General features: G+C 33.6%; 1 protein-coding gene across 2 annotated transcripts in view; it reads left to right on the top strand.

Annotated features, from left to right (window-relative positions):
- Positions 1–15,162, top strand: part of MAN2A1 (mannosidase alpha class 2A member 1) — a 205,452-nt gene extending 190,290 nt beyond the window's left edge. For both annotated transcript variants that reach the window (XM_007486486.3, XM_007486487.3), the window contains 2 exons: positions 6,144–6,251; positions 12,426–15,162. In XM_007486486.3, coding sequence (XP_007486548.1) covers positions 6,144–6,251; positions 12,426–12,578 — 261 coding nt within the window. In that variant the 3' untranslated portion in view covers positions 12,579–15,162. The remainder of the gene's footprint in view (positions 1–6,143; positions 6,252–12,425) is intronic.
- The last annotated feature ends 2,899 nt before the right edge of the window (positions 15,163–18,061 follow it).

The following is an 18,061-nucleotide window of genomic DNA, read 5'->3' as shown; positions in this document are numbered from 1 at the left end:
GGTTGATGTTGTTAATTGTACAATTAGAGCCTCCTCACAGGGCCAGTGCACTTCACGTAGATTTCAAAGTAGGACAGGGTTTATTTATATTTAACCAAGGTAAGATGGAAGGGAGGATTAAGGAATTATGATACCCCACCTCTACAATCCCTGCATGGGGATTTTTTCTTTTTTCTTCCATTCTCCTTAAATCCCTCATCTGTCTAAAATTCCTAGCTATCTAACTACCTGATGCAATTAATCCTCCCAGATAATTTTTGGTAAGATTTATAGTCTTTCAGAGTAGCTTTTGGGTGAACCCTTTATAGTAGTGTTCAACCCTTTCAAGATTAGGCCTAAAATGGCATCAGGCCTTCCCACCACAGATGTGGATACCTATCCTAGCTCACCAGCACAAATCTTCAGAGCAGCAGGGAACACTCTAAGTAGGCAGGAAACACTTTTGGATCTCAAGGGATGATGGATTTCCTCAGACAGGAACTCCACAGTTATTCAGGGATAGGAAACCAAAACCCTCCTTAGGTCACAGAGATAGCAAGCCCGAGGAAATATCCAGCTCCAAACCATCACAGCAACAGTAAGTCAAAGAGCCCCCCAGTCACTCCTGTTATCCACCTTTATCCCGTTCCCTGTTTTCCAGAACACATGCATGCTGTCAGGTCCAGCACACTTCTCTCTCTGCAAAATCCTCTATTTCCTGTTTGCACCCCATTTCTCTCCTTCCCTCATTACATTGCTTCATTTAACTCCAAATTGCTTTCCAGAGTGGTTATTCTAATTTACAGCTCCCCAACCTCGTATTAATGGGTCTTTCTTTTCAGAAAAGATCTGACATTTACTGTCCCCATTTTTTGTCACTTTTTCCAATTTGCTTGTGGTAAAACAAAACTGTAGAATTATTTTGATTTACATTTCTCTTAGTGATATAAAACTTATTTTTTCATGTGCTTGGTAATAGTTTCCAATTCTTTGTAATTTATTATTATAGTTTCCTGGCTTATAATTTATTTAGCACTTTTATATCTATATTTATTAATGAAATTGGTCTATAATTTTTTCTGTTTTTGCTTTTCCTGGTTTACTTATCAAGATGACATTTGTTTCTAAATAAACTATTAGCCAGGAAACTACAATAATGTATCACAAAGATTATACATTATGACCAAACAAGATTTATACCAGGTCTGTGTAGGGATAGTTTAATATAAGAAAAAGTAACAAAAATCGTGGTTATATCAATAGATGCAAAAAAAAAAAACAACCCTTTTAACAAACTGCAACCCTCCTTAGTAAAAACTCTTGAAAGCATAGGTATAAATGACCTTTTTTTCCCTTAAACTAATACATATATGCTTAAAATCATCAGCAGACATTTGTAATGGGGAGAAGAATTAGATGCCTTTTCTTATATGTAAGATCAGAAGTGAAACAAGGATGCCCATTATCACCAATATTATTTAATACGGCATTAGAAATACTAGCAATAGCAACAAGAGAGAAAAAAGCAATTGAAAAAATCCAAATGGGCAAAGAATTAATAAAGCTATCCTTTTTCATATATAACATTATGTATGTATATATATATATATATATATATATGCATATACACACACACACACACACACACACACACACACACACACACACACATAGAGAGAGAGTGCTACCAATTCAGCTAAAAAATTAGTTTAAGTCATCAACATTTCTATATATCAACAACCAAATTCTGTAAGAAGAGATAGTAAGTGATAACTTGTTTAAAATAACTTTAGATATAATAAAATAACTAGGAGTATACCTGCCAAAACAAATCCAAAAATTAAGTTAACATAAATATAAAACACTTTCTGTACAAAAATGTCAGATATTCAAAATCAGAGAAATAGTCATTGTTAAATAGGTAGGCAGAGTCAATATGATTAAAATGGTAGTCATACCTAAACTAATTCATTTACTCAATACCATCCCAATTAAATTACCAAAACATTATTTTTGAATACTTTTTGAATTAGAAAAAATAATAAATTAAATTTGGAAAGACAATATCAGGAATATCAAAGTAATTAATTTTTAAGTGAAAAATTCTAGCAATAACATCTTAAACTATACAGTAATTATCAAAACTATCTGTTACTAAGAAATCAAAAAGTAGATCATTGGAACAAAAACAAATAGTTGTAAAAGTCTTGGGTTTGACAAAAGTAAAGATCCAAATTTTGGGGAGAATTGTAAAAATTGTTGGGAAAACTGGAAAGCAGTCTAGAAGAAATTAAATATACACCAATATCTTATACCATTTAGGAAGATAAGATCAAAATGGATGCATGACCTAGGCATAAAGGGAATATATTACCTGCCAGATTTATGTTTAGAATTTTGAATACATTAAATTAAAAAGGTTTTGTACAAATAAATGTTGCCAAGATTAGAAGGAAAGCAGTAAGTTGGGAGGGTAATTATAAATTTTTTTCTCAGATCTCATCTAAAATATATAGAGAACTTTTTCAAATTTTTAAAAATGCAAACCATTCCCCAGTTAATAGTCAAAAGATATAAATAGATGGGTTTTGGATGAAGAAATCAAAGCTGGATATAGCCATATGAAAAAATACTCTAAATCATTATTGATCATAGAAACATAAATTAAAACAACTTTGAGATGTCGTCTCACACCTATCAGATTGGCTAAAATAATAAAAGGGCAAAATGACAAATATTGGAAGGGATGTGGAAAAATGGGGACATTATATACTATTGATGGAACTGTGAAGTGATTCTACCGTTTTGAAGAACAATTTGGAATTATGTCCAAAGAGTTATAAAACTGTTTATACAACCTTTTGATGTGGCAATATCACTATCAGTTTTAATTTACTAAAAAAGAAAAAAAAAACCTTGTATATTCTTAAATACTTATAGCAGCTGTCTCTCTGTGATGGCAAAACTGGCAGTTGTAGGGAAGACATAGTTTTTATATACATATATCTTTTTTCTCGGATGATTCCTTCTCTAATATGGGGAAGGGAGGGAGTTATTTCTTGTATTTCTATTTGGGAATAGTTGCAAATCAAATATTGCTCATGTGTGAGTTGTTTCTTTTGATTGGGTTTATTTTTGCAGGTGTCATTTTGGGTTACCTTTTGAGCACCTTTTCTATTTTTCCCATTCCTTCTATGATTTTGAATCTGAATTAGAAGGCTTTTGTGTTATTCTTTGAATATTCTTTTGATTCTGTCTTGGAGTGTTATCTGTGTTAATGTGTTCTGAGAAATTTTCTTGTGTTATTTCCCACATTTCGATGGTTTAGGAAATGTTTTTCTCGGAGACCTACAATCTTTAAATTGTCTCTGCTTCAAAGTTTCTTTTTGTTTTGTTTTTGGGGGGATGGGGAGTTTAGTTACTTTGTTCCCTTTTGTGTGTCTTTTGCCAGATTTTCCCACTACATGGTATTTTTGTGTTCTAACTATCTCACTTCTATAGAAACTTTTTATTTTGGATCCATTTTTTTTCTGATTTTTTTCTAATCTAATAGTTTATGATTTCTTCATTAAAATCTACAAGCTCTGACCTGTTTTTTCCTTCTTTCTTCTATGGATTTCATTTCTCATTCAAACACATTCTGGAATTTCTTCCTGTTCCATGCTTTCTTGGGTGTACACTATTCTGTATTTCATTAAACATCGGTTTATTTATTGTTGTCTTTAAGTATTTAAGAGATATTTTGGTTTACTATTCTTTTTTCTTGTTGTTTTAAAATTCTGTTGGTTTGTCAACCTTTTTTTTTTTTAATGTAAGTCTCCTGAAGGGTACATAAGCACTTAACCAATCCTGAAATTAATGATGTAACCACAATTACAATGTAACAACAACCACAATGTAACCTTACATCATTAATTTCAGGATTGGTCTTTTCTGGTATTGACTGTAGGGGAATCAGAGTAAGTGGAGGTGGGACAGGGAATCTCTAAATGGCCCCCAATCACAAGCCAGCAAATTAGTTTGTGCTTCTACCCCCTGGAGTCTTACCCCTGGAGGTAAAGGGTGCTGAGTAAGCACTTTAAGGATTTCAGATCTCTTATTAATTCATAAGAATTTTACTTTGGGTTCTTTCTTTATCCTGTGGATTAAGCTGTAATAATCCACATTTAGACTATATTTCCTTCTTTTGGAGAAACCAAAGTTAAAGTGATCTTGAAAAAGGAATTATTCTGCCACCACGTTGGTCACATGACCCAAAAATCTCTTCTGTATTCTTGCTAAATAAGTCATAATTAATTCCCTTAGAATTTCTGGATGTGGAGTTCTACAAAGTCAGGATACACTTTATTCAAGAAATTTTATACACCAAAAGCTAAAATGAAAATATCGTAATGAGTAAGCAAGCTTCATTTTATTAAATATAGGGTTCTGTAAGTGGGGAGGCTCAGAATTATTCTGAATTAGATTCTTTTAGTGAAAGATGAAGAAAGTAAAGTTGAAGAGTCAAGGACAGCAATCACAAAGGGAGAGAGTCAGAAAAAGAAAGGAAAAAGTTAGATGAAAATAAGAAATGTTTAGTTTAATGATGTTATTTTTTCAGTTTTTTGTGGATAAGAGTTATAATACAAGTACTTTAAGCATTTTGTTTTTAAAAATTATCAGTTATGCAGCATGCACAATACATGCCACTTAATATCTTTTGGTGATTCATGAAGAATTGTTTGACTTTTTTTTCCCCTTTATGTCAAACAAAATCTATTGGTATTACTATAAAATATTGCTATAAGGTTTTATTATATATCTAGTCTTTCCTAACCAAGAAGCTGATGTGAAGACAGCTTAAAATAAAATGTTCAGACAAATTAATATGAAATGTTTAAGATATGTGTAGCTGTTCACAAAGTACTACATATAGTACATTTAGAATTTTTATATTCTACTGATGTTGGTATAGAATGTCTTCAAATTTAACATTAGAGATAGAGACTAGATCATTTAAATCAAATTATTATCCCATAGTTATATCCCATAGTTCCAAGACCTTCCGTCTTGGAAACAATTCTGTGTATTGGTTCCAAGGCAGAATTGTAGTGAGGACTAGGCAATGGGGGTTAAGTGACTTGCCCAGGGTCACACAGCTGGGAAGTGTCTGAGGTCAGATTCGAACCTAGGACCTCCTGTCTCTAGGCCTGGCTCTCAATCCACTGAGCTACCCACCTGCCCCCCATAGTTTTTAACTATGTATCTTTAATCTATGATATATAACTATTTCCTGTGCCCATAAATAAAATGTTTATCACATTTCAGTCATAACTACAAATTTTAGAATAATGTTAAAATCATATATTCAAAGATTTAGAATATTTGACCTAAAGATTATCAGATAAATATAAAAAATTTCTAAATATAGAAAGCATACTTATACCCATTTCATGTTTAGTATTCTTATTGTATCTTATGTTACAATAAGAGTATCTTTTGCAATATGAATTCAAATGTTACATTCACTAGTTTTCTACTTCCACATTTGAATTTTGTTTTGCAAAAAAAAAGTGTTTGCCTACCATGTGTTAAATATAATTTTATTTAAATATTACTTGTATTAAACTGAGCAGATTTGGGGGGGTATATAATAATGTAAAAGGATATTCAACAAATAATATAATTTTAGATGAAAGATAGAGGGTAAACTACCAATGACCAGATCATAATTAACTTAACCTGCTGTTTATTCAACTAATATGCAGATCTATTATACTTCATTGAAGTACTTTATTTGAAGAAGTAACAATTTTTTTTTTTTAGGAAAAAAATTGACTGCATTTAGAATGTGAATTGCTTTCAGAAAAAAAATTTCAAGAGCTTTGCAGACTGTGAGGAAAACTTGGGAGTGTAAGGTTAAGGGACTTTCAAATATTAATAATTCAACCAGGATTATAATCGGAATCTCCTGACACAATTCTCCTTAGAATGAATGGAATTGGGGGAGGGGTTGAGAGGAAGAAAACCATTGGAGACAAAAGGCTGTGATATCTAAATTAAATGTCAGCAAAATTAGCATTTATAATAGGAATAATTGTGATTTGTGCCCAGTTGCTGTGTTGTGTTTTATAAAAAAAATTATTGTAATGTCTATGATGAGCTGATAAATTCTTTATTTCCAGGAAGACAGTGGACCATCTGATGAGGCTGCCTTGATACTTCATAGAAAGGGATTTGATTGTAGATTCTCTAATAGAAGTGGCGTACCTTGCTCACTTACTCAGGGAAAGGTATGTTTTAAAGTTTTTTTTTCCTAAACTAATAAAGTATTAAAATTTTTTCTTCTGGCGTAGATAATTGTACAGAATATACTGTGAAAAATAGCAATAATGATGCAAAAATAATTTAATTCAGGTTATTTCTAATTCATTAGCTACAAAGGGTCCATAGTGTTTCTGTGACTCCCAGATTTTCTATATCTAGTCTTAGACTATTTCAGGTTCCCCTCCCACATCACTCACTGCCTGTTGAATACTTCAGACACAAACATTATATATTTGACATCTCAAACCCAGATGTTTAAAACAGAATTCACTACAATCTCCCTGTTTTCCTCTAACCAACCCATCCCTGTTCTAAACTTCCCTGTTTCTAAATAAAGGTAAAATAAGTGCTTAATATGTGCCAGGTACTAAGCACTCAACATGCAAATATTAACAATCCAGAGAGCCCCTATACATTCATAGCTATATTGTTTGGCAGTCGTTAAAAAGCCAAGATAAAAAAGAAAGTTCAGGGTCCCAGAGGCAAAGTCCAAATTCTTTTGGGAAGAGAATGAGGATGGCCAGGAATTCAATAAGTATGATTTAGAAATGACCAGAAATTAAAATGGCAGCTTAGAAGCATCAAAAATCAAAACTTCTCTATCCTTTCATACCAATCTTTAAAAAGCACTTCAAAAAAAAACACAAATCCAAACCCAATAAGTCAGAACCACAGGACTCTCCTGCTGAACACTCAACTTGAACAGCAGGCAGAGAGAGTTGATTTCCATGGTATTAGGGAGAGACCCAACACCCTTTCCCATCTACTGCACTGAGACAGACCTGCATTCATGGAATTTCATGACAGGGTACCTCTGTACTACCACATGAAGCTCAGGGCTCTTGACAGCAGCTGGTAGGGAGGAAAGTGGGGAGGGCCAGTTGGTTGGGCACCCTTACCCTCTGGGGGTGGCTGGTGAATATTTGACATCAGGGCAAATAAGCTCAGCACTGCTCAACCAGCCTAATCCAGTATGCCAGCAGAGCAGGGAAAAAAACCCTAAGATTCCCTTCAGGGCAGAATAGCTCAAACACCCAGAAAACAAACAAAAGAATAGTGAATATACAGTTCACAAGTTGGGGATGTGGAGGTGGAAGGGGAATGAGTGAACAACAGAAGGGAAAAAAAAGGAAGTTATAATTGAAAGCTTTTATGGAGATAGAGAACAAATAACTATTTGTTACTAAATCCAGAGGAGGGCAGACCCAAGGAACATCAAAAAAAAAATCTCAAAAAATCCAGGGAGCTAGACTGAGGCTCTGGAAGAGCTTAAAAAAAGAATTCAAAAACCAAATGACAGGTTGAAGAAAATTGGGAAAGGGAAAAAAAAGCTTAAAAAACAAATGTAGGAAATGTAGACATATGAACTAAAACAAGAAAAGAGTGCCTTAAATGAATTGACTATTTGGAAAATGAGACAAAAAAGTTAAAAGATCGAAAGAATGACTTGAAAAGAAGAATATATCAAAAGGCCATGGAAGAAATTTAGTCTTTAAAAATTAGAATTGGTCATTTAGAATCAAATGACTTAATGAGACATCAAGAAACTATAAAACAGGGGGCAGCTGGGTAGCTCAGTGGATTGAGAGTCAGGCCTAGAGATGGGAGGTCCTAAGTTCAAATCTGGCCTCAGACACTTTCCAGCTGTGTGACCCTGGGCAAGTCACTTAACCCCCATTGCCTAGCCCTTACTGCTCTTCTGCCTTGGAGGCAATACACAGTATTGACTCCAAGACATAAGGTAAGGGTTTAAAAAAATAGAAAGAGAAAGAAAGAAAGAAAGAAAGAAAGAAAGAAAGAAAGAAAGAAAGAAAGAAAGAAAGAAAGAAAGAAAGAAAGAAAGAAAGAAAGAAAGAAAGAAAGAAAGAAAGAAAGAAAGAAAGAAAGAGAGAGAGAGAGAGAAAGAGAGAGAGAGAAAGAAAGAAAGAAAGAAAGAAAGAGAAAAGAATGAAAAAATAGAAGATATTAACTACTTCATCAAAAAAACAACTGGAACATAGATCCAGGAGAAGGACAATTTAAGAATTATTAGACTACTGGGAAGTCATGACCAAAAAGAAATCCTAGATGTCATATTACTGGAAATTATCCAAGAAAAATGCCCTGATATTCTTGAACAAGAGGGTAAAATAGAGATTGAAAGAATCCACAGATCACCTTCTACATTAAATTCCTAAATGACAAGTCCCAGGAATGTTATAACCAACTTTAAGAATTCCCAGGCCAAGGAGAAAACACTACAAGTAGCTAGAAAGAAACAATCCAGGAGCCACAGTCAGGATCACACATATCCTGGAAGTATTTACATTGAAGGACCATAAGACTTGGAATTTGATCTTTTGGAAGTCAAGGGAACTGGGTCTACAACCAAGAACCAACTACCCAACAAAACTGACTATATTCTTGCATGGGAAAGTATGGTCATTTAAAAAAATAGAAGATTTCCAAGCATTCCTTAAGAAAAGACTAGACTTAAACAGAAAATTTGAATCCCAAATACAAAATCCAAAAGAAGCATAAAAAGGTAAATAAGAAAGAGAAAAATTTAAGGGCTTCAATAAGGTCAAATAGCTTATATTCTTATATGGAAAGATGATATCTGTAACTCTTAAGGATTGTTACCATTATCATTGTAGTTAGAAGTATACCTAGAGGAGGAGGTAAGCTGTTTGGGATGATATGTCAATATATATATATATATATATATATATATATATATATATATATATATATATATATATATAAAACTAGGGTTGAAAAAGAAGATAATATTAAGAGAAATGGGAAAAGAGAAGTAAAATGGGGTAAAATATATCACATAAAGAAGCATGGGGGACCTGGGGGAGGACCAATACAATGGAAGGGAGGAAGAGGTTGGTGATGGTAAATATTTAAACCTTATTCTCATTGGAATTGACTCAGAGGGAGGGACAACCAGATTCATTGAGGTATAGAATTATATTTTACTCTTATAAGGATATTAGAAATTGTCTTGTTATATTAGTTTAGAGATAAGAAGTAGAGAAGCTGGCTTGAGAAAGAATTGGAGTTTCAAACAGAGTTGAGACAGTGTCAGTTCCAAGTCTAATGGTTTTTCTATGGCAGTTCTCTATGTGAAGTGGTTGGTCTCTGGCAGTTGGTAGATCTACTTAGAGACACTCCTGAGGTCTTGGAGGAGATAAGTCTTTTTCTCACTTTCACTGTCTGAGGTAGAATGAAAGGAGGGAAAGACTTGAAGGAGCTAAGTGTTTTCTTTTCCCAACCTAGTATTAGAGACTATCTCTTGCTGTTTTTATAGATTGTTTTTAACTCTGAGAAGACCAAAGAAAGACCTGATCTTTGGTTTGGATTTTGAGTTGGCTAAGGCTCAGAGTCCTAACTTGGTTCTTACTGAGACTCAGTAGAATTATAAGGATAGGGGGCAGTTGGGTATCTCAGTGGATTGAGAGCTAGGCCTAGAAATGGGAGGTCCTAAGTTCAAATCTGGCCTCAGACACTAACCAGCTGTGTGACCCTGGGCAAGTCATTTAACCCCCAATTGCCTAACCCTTACTGCTCTTCTGCCTTGGAACCAATACACAGTATTGATTCCAAGATGGAAGTTAAGGGTTTAAAAAAAAAGAATTATAAGGATAATAGTGTCAATTTATTTAAAATAGCCCAGTCCTTTCTTATCTGAATTTTTAAGCCCTTCTCAACTGGATCTCAATCTAGCTTTCAAACCTTGTTTTATATCACTTCTCTTTTCACACTTTTTACAATCTAGCCAAAATTATGGTCTCTCAAATTTAGATTAGAGGTCATTGAGTACAAATTCCTAGTTTCATAGATAAGAAAACTGAGGTTGAAAGAGATTAAGTGACTTACCTGAGTAAGGTACTCAGGTACCTTACACACAGACCATCAAGGGCTGAGACAGGATTTAAACCCTTATCTTCCTGATTGGGAAGAGGTGGAAGAAATTTTTTGGTGTGAGAAAATTTCTTCTAAAATTGTAATACTACATCAAATGTATTATCTCAGGAAACTTAAAAAACAACCAACTATCTTCCTTGAAATGTTTTCTGGTTCAGATCCTGTACTGTTTAACTTGTTGAGGTTCAAGTTCTAAGTCTCTAAATTTAACCATTTTATTTTCATTAAATCTGTAGTCACAAAATTCTTATCTCTATAATTGTTAAGTAGGGAGATATTATGATATTCCTTGTGGTATGATGTGTTTGAAATTTTTGAAGGAATTTTTTTATGTGCAATTTTTATGTGTAATGTACAGTTTAGAAAATCAAATCTGAATAAAGCTTATAGATTCTTTTAACCAAAGGTCTTGATGAAAATTATGAACTGGGTAACTGATTATTTTTAAATCCCTAAAATATAATTCTATCAGCCTTACTTTCATGCACATTAGGGAATGAAATAAGCATTTATTAAGTGCTGCTAAGCACTTTATAAATATCTCACTTGATATTGATCCCTGAGGGATATGGACTATTATTACCCCCCTTTAAAGTTAAGGAAAGACAGAATTTAAGTGCTTTGCCCACAGACATACAACTGCTCATTGTCTAAAACTAGATTTGAGTTGAGGTCTTCCTGACATTAGAAGATATGTTTCTTTACTAATTATCTTCTAAATATTGATTAATTGCTCTTGTAATATAGTGGGATGCCATTTAAAATGTTTTTTTTTATACTTTTAAAATATCTAAATCAATGATTTCCAGTTTTCCATTTGGCAACTTCCACAGCTTCCGTATTATCTTCATCTTCACACTGTTCTCCACACATCAGAATAACTGACACGTGATCATACATTTATTTCAGTACTTCTTAACTAAGTTCTTTGAATAGATTTCAGATCTATTCATGAATTTGGATAGAAAAAAACAACTATATCTTTACTTTCACTAAACTAACTGAAATTTAGCATTTCCTTCAGTTAAGGATATTTATTTAGAAAGAGTTCATAGATCTAGACTTTCATTAAGATACTTAACACACACAAAAATGTCAAGAATTCCTCAACTGTTTATATCTGTGTCCTCTCTTGTCCCAGCCTGAATTGATCTTGATGTTAAAGGAAAAAGATAGATGGGGAAAAAACCCAAGAATGCTCATTTATTCACATTTTCAGATTTGTTCAGTCTTTAGTGGATTGCTGAAACTGCAGTAGATAGTTTAAATATTTTTCTCTTTTAAATTCTCCTTAATAAAATGACTTATACAAAAATATTTATAGCTGTGTTCTTTGTGGTGGCAATAAATTGGAAAATGAGGGGGAGTCGATTGGGGAATGGCTGAACAAATTGTGGTATATGATGGTGATAGAAGACTATTGTGCTGAAAGAAATAAAGAAATGGAGGCTTTCTAAGTGAACTGGAAAGACTTCCAGGAATTGATGCAGAGCAAAAGGAGCAGAACCAGGAGAACACAGAGACTGATACACTGTGGTACAATCAAATGTCATGGACTTCTCTACTAGCAGCAATGCAGTGATCCAGGACAATCCAGAGGAACTTATGAGAAAGGATGCTGTCCATCCAGAGAAAGAACTGTGGAAGCAGAAACACAGAAGAAAAACATATGATTGATCACATGGTTCGATGGGGATATGATTGGGGATGTTGACTTTAAATGATCACTTTATTGCAAATATTAATACTATGGAAATAGGTTTTGAACAATGATATATGTAAAACTCCATGAAATTGCTTGTTGGCTCTGGGAGGGAAGAGGAAGGAGGGGAGAGAAAGAACATGAATCAAATAACCATGGAAAAATATTTTAAATAAATAAAAATAAAATCCTCCTAGAGTTTTTGTGGGTCTTGTTCTTCAGGTAAGGTAATCTATACAATTAACACAAATGTTAGTCCTAAAAATCATGATGTTGGGAACAAAACATAAATTTAAGTTAATGCTCTCCATTCTAACACCTACCATAAGATCTTGTCCATGATAACTACTTAATAAATACCTAATCTTTATTGACATATAATTTGAAATTGTTTATTGGGAAAGCTGGGTAAACAACTACAAATATGTAAATTAATATAAATCAAAGGAATGTATAAGAAATTTTGTATTTTTTCTCTCCAAATTTGTTCTAAACATATGAATTTCTTTTCTCCTTTTTTTAGGTGTTGGTACACAAGCTGTTTAATGAATTTACTGTTCAGAGTCTTATACCATCATCATTATCTTTGATGCATTCACTTCCGGATACTAGAAATATAAGCGAAATCAACATGAGTCCCATGGAAATCAGTACATTCCGACTCCAGTTGAGATGAACCTGACTTTTAGTTTTGGACTGTTGGAGAAATGGCTTTTGTATCTTCTTGATTTGACGTGCAATAAAGAAGCACATTGTTATTCCAGCTTCTGGATACTGTGAGAATATGATTTCTGTGATTTCCTTTTTTTCTTAACCAAGTTTTTTTTCCCATAAAAGGCATGTTTTTAACAACTTTTAGTTCTTTAACATGGAACATCACTGTCAGTATAAATTAATGCAACAAAAGAAGAAATATCTAAAGATGTTAACCTATCAACAACAGATTTAGTCTCAGGTTAAATGCTATCTGTCTTTTTTGAAGTTGTGAGATGGTTATTAAAGTATTTGCTGATCATTGATCAATTTACATAAAAACGGCAATGTTAATATCTCATTTCAGTATTTCAATGAAAAGAGATAAAAAGCTGTAATAGCTAATGGCCAAATAGTTGCAATAATGCATACAAGTTATAAATTTTTTTATCTTATTTTTTACTGTGGAGAGATAAATTTTGTGGTGAAGTGCAATCCAGGAACTTTTATGAAAAGAATGATTATCTTTCATACCTTCCTCTAATTCTTGTTTTGCATCCTTCCTTATCGATCCTTCTCTCACCATCACTCCAGGCTGCCAGTATGTAATAAAAAAGAACATTTTCATTATTACTTGACAAAGTGGGATAGGTGCAATTTATTCCATTGTCACTTAAAAAAGCAAGAAGTAATTCCCTGGGTACCATAAACCTGTTTTGGGTACCATAAGGTATCTTTTTATATAGCCCATTAGAGCATTACTATTCTGAGATGGGTTTTTCTATATCAAGATTACCATATCAAGATAAATGTGCCTTATTTTTTTATATGTCTCATTAAATCTTTTGGTGTCCATATTATTGTTCTGGGGGTGGGAGATATAGGGGTTAGTTAGTTTATATGATACTTAAATTGTGTAATTTTTGCTTGACAATACTGGCCACACTCTGATCTGTGTTGTCTCACTAATCTTGTGCTGATGTTATTTTAAACACTTAGACTTTTTGAATGTACTAAGATGTAAGAAAGAGACACCAGGAAAATAAACACTGTTAATCAAAATACATTGCTGCCAAGGAAACTGCAAATTGATGTGAAGATTTTGTAAAAATGCAAAATCTAGACATCACTATACACTTCATAGATTGTCAACCATATTGAAAACATTTGTATGATTTTTAAATGTCAGTGTCCAAAGTTTGATAACTCATGTAAATTCTTCATAGCTGTCATAATAACAATTATGAGCATTTGACTCACCCAGTTTGAATATTTTAAAAATTAATTCTAATTGTATGTCCATGTGCCAAAATGTATTTGTTGTCCCATACCATTTAAAAGATCTTAGATCCTTTAAAAACTGGTTTAATAGTAGTCATTAAGTAGATTCTTCAATTTATGTGGAATTTCTGAAAATTCTCATTAACTAGAAGGAAGATATTTACTTTAAACTTTTATAATATCTTTCCTTCTGTCATTTATATATTATAAATAGTATGAAAACTAATTTCTCTTTCCTATTGTTGTGCATTGTTTTCTAGTTCTGAATTTTCACTTAAGATTCAGTTTCTAAGGGTATTAATAAAATTAAGTTTATTCATAAATTCCAATCACTTTTAATAAGCAAGCCTTTAAAAAGCAAGCCTTTAAAGATAAAACTCACAAATAGATAACTTCATGCAATAAACATGTACTGTAAGTTTCCTTGGTGCAGTGTTTGAAAACTTCCTGTTTGTTGAAATCTACAGATTTTAGATTATCAGTGGAAAGTTCCAATAAAAAAGATCCAGTATTTTAATTGAATCTTAAATGAAAAACCTTCCTATGGGAGATCACTATATTCTGTGAGAAAGTTAATATTCATATTTTATTCTTTCCCTAAATTCTGATCAGCTATAAAGCAATTTTGATGCAATAAAAAGTATTATTTTTTAGAATTATTATGTTAGAATTATTTTGGGTGGATTTATTCTATGTTATTCCTCAGTATCTTGTATCAGCTTTACTTTTGATTACTTCCATCTGTTGAAACATAATACAAATACATTCTTTAACCAGTGAGTTTCTTTTCTTATCCTTTTTAAGTAATTTCTAATGTAGAACATCAGGGAAATTAAGAAAATGACCTTTCTTTAAGTTATAATCAAATACTCTCATTTGAATCTCTCTGGCTACATACTTAGTTGTTCATTCATTTGCTACAAATATTCAAGAACCGTGTTTTCCATTGCTTTTATTTTTGAGAGCTACAGAGATATTTGAGAACCCAGGGTCCTTGTATTCTACAAGTACTGATGAAAATAAAATTCTTTAGAGAAATGTGGTAAAATGTAATTATTTTCCACATCCATGTTGTACCTGTACTGAAATGTTTTTACACTGCTTTGTTGAGACAGAGAGAGAGAGAGAGAGTGTGTGTTTGTGTGTGCGTGTGTGTTTGTGTTTATCTTGCCCATACTGTCCTTAAAACAGATTGAATTTAACAGATTTTGATATTTTCTCTAAGAAGATTTTATCTCTTTTGGGGGGAAATATAAGGTCTCTAATAAAAATAATATGATGCCTCATGTCTTCCAGTCTAATTCTTTACTATAGTATGCTAAGAAACATAAAAATTTTTTCCAAAATGAACTTTTCTGATTTCTTTAAATGAATTTTGAGTGCAGATAGTGATTGGATTCTTCTTTGGAAATTAGCTCCATCCCTTCTTCATCCTCCTCAAGATAGAACCCTAGAACTCTATAGTCTGATTTTCAATTGCTTTTTTTCCATTTGGCCTACATCTTTATAAGACAAAAGCTATTTCTTTTTTCTACATTCATCAGTTCATATAATGTTCAGTTTAGTGCTTCTACTCCAACTTAGAATTGAAATGTATCTTGCAAGTTGTCAATCTTCACAAAAAGTCAACACCCAGATTAGAGGAGGAGGGAGGGAAGAAAAAGCAGTGAGGAAAGAAAGGTAATAACTCAGCTAATAAGTGTCTATTAAATGATGGCTATATGCGAGGCTCTGTGCTAATTAAGCCCTGGGAAGCCAAGTCACACTGAAGGGTAAGGCAGAAGGAGGAATGAAGTGGGACAAAAAAGGTCTTCTGCAGAAGATGGAATTTGAACTGAGTATTGAAGCAAGTAGTAGAGGTGAAGAAGGAGAGCATTGCAGGCATGTAGGAAAAGGCACAGAGTGTGGGGAAATGTGTTGGGTTCTAGGAGCATCAAGGAGGCTAGTATTACTCTTATCATAGACTACATGGAGGGGAGTACAGTAAGAATATTGGAAAAATAGATGCAAGGTCATGAAGGACTTTAAATACCAGACTTGATAAATTTGATTCTGGAGGAACCACTGAAGTTTAAGTGGGAGGAGTAGGGTGTGACACTTGGCAACTGAGTAGATGATTGGGAGAGATTTAAGGTAAGGGGAAAAAAAAAACAGAAGACCTTTGCAAAAAGCCCAGGCATAAAGTCATGAGATCCTAGTATAAGTGGAGAGTTGACTTATATGAGAGAGGAAGTGGGTGAAGGGTAAAAGAAGACCTAAGGATAGCACTGAGCTTGTGAGTCCAGTTGACTTAAAAAGACCAGGTGGGTGGCTCAGTGGATAGAGTTGTGCCTGAAGATAGGAACTCCTGGGTTCAAATCTGGCCTCGGACACTTCCTAGCTTCCTTACTTTTCTTCTGCCTTGTAACCAACACTTAGTATTAATTCTTACATGGAAGGCAGGGTTTAAAAATAAAAAGTGTGAATTTTAAAACTATTCCACCCTAATCAGACCTTACTTTAGAAGATCTGATTTAGCTATTTCCTCATCAATAACAATAGAGATATTTGGACTAACAGAATCAGGTCTTGGGAACTCTACAGTTCTCCACCCTCCTTAGTATAACAAGATTAGGAAGGTCTGCACCAAACTGAAGGATCTGAGAAAAATGACCTTCAACAGATATGTGCAGAAAAAGCAGACAGACCCCTGGGCAGTCCTAAATCAAGTTAAGCTATGATTGGTACAGATGAGACACAGATGAAAGTGACATAAAACTATCTATATAAGGCATGTCACTGGCTCTCTTTCCTTGGAGAGGCAACTCTGGCTGGTAGCATGCCAGGCATCTTGGAGTGGTGGCCCATCTTTGTCTGGGTTTGGCAGTGAGTTTGCCCTTGAGCTGATTCAGGTTCAGACATCTTGGCTGAGCCCCTTTTGGAGTTCAGGCTGACTCCTTCCTCCTTCACACTTCAAAACCTTACTTTCTAGATCTTCTAAAATTTAACCTTTACAGTTTTGGCTGACCACATTGGTTGTGACAAAATACCCTCAATCTTCTTAGCTTTCCTAAACTTTTTTCCTTTACTGTGACTATCCCTAAGTACAACTTTTAATGACTTATTTTGATCAACTCTAGAGGTAAGTAAACTTGGATTTTTTTTTTCCTTTTCTCACTCCTTAAATTAGATAGAACACAGCTGTTTTAAATATTAGCAACAGGGCCCTAAAGGTCTTGGCTGGGAGAGCTGTTTCTAAATCTCCTTTCCGCCTAGATTAGGAGTGAGGGAAACCTGTAGAAAGTTTTGGCCTTGTCCTGCTCCCCATGTGTTTTGTGAAGCCCGCTAGAAAAATAATTTATTTATATATACACATATATATAAATACTACATTCTTTGACATTTATATGGTGGTTGAAGAATTAGGGACATTGAGGAATACAGCATACCTCCAATTTTTTATATTATTAGGTAATGTCATTTTTTGTACTCGGTACTGTGTTGAGATGCTAAAATACAAAAAAATTATGCAAAAATCAGATAAAATGTAGGAAAACAAAAAAAAAATTGAGGCTAAAATACAGGAGAACATACAAACCCAATTGGAAAATTTTAAATGTTTCTTACATGGTCAATTGGCAAACATCCACCCCATCAGAAAAAGACCTGTTTCTGAACCTTTGAATGAGGAAGTTTCCTTCCCAAAAATACAGATGGAAAACACCTTCCCTATAGCTCAGCTAACAGACTGGCTCTCTCAAGGTCTGCAAATCTTGGCTGAATTTAATTCCCAAAACCTTTACCCTGCAATCCCAGTGTCTCATGTTCCTTCTCCTACACAAAACCAAATGCCAGCCTAAAGGAGATCTCGTCCTTCTAGAGAAACTCATCTTAGATGAACTGACCCACAGATACTAAATTCAACTAGAGGCCTATTTCCTCTAAAGGAAGTACCTGAAATAGGATGGAACAGGAATGTGGTGACTTTAAGGCACAATATACCATTTACTCCCCAAGAAATAAATGAATTTACACAAAATATCCCCACTTACGAACAAGATCCTGTTACAGACAAAAGAGTGGTTGCCATAAACTGTTACCGCGAAAATATGTAAATGGCCAAACTGTAAGGTTTTGGCCACACTGGTAAAGATAATTTTTAGTGTCTTGATTTTATATTAAAAATAAAGTGGTCGCCATGGGAAA

The sequence above is a fragment of the Monodelphis domestica genome, chromosome 3, assembly GCF_027887165.1.
Source record: "Monodelphis domestica isolate mMonDom1 chromosome 3, mMonDom1.pri, whole genome shotgun sequence".
NCBI lineage: Eukaryota > Metazoa > Chordata > Mammalia > Didelphimorphia > Didelphidae > Monodelphis > Monodelphis domestica.
The sequence above is the reverse complement of the archived record's forward strand: the minus strand, read 5'-3'. Positions and strand labels throughout refer to the sequence as shown.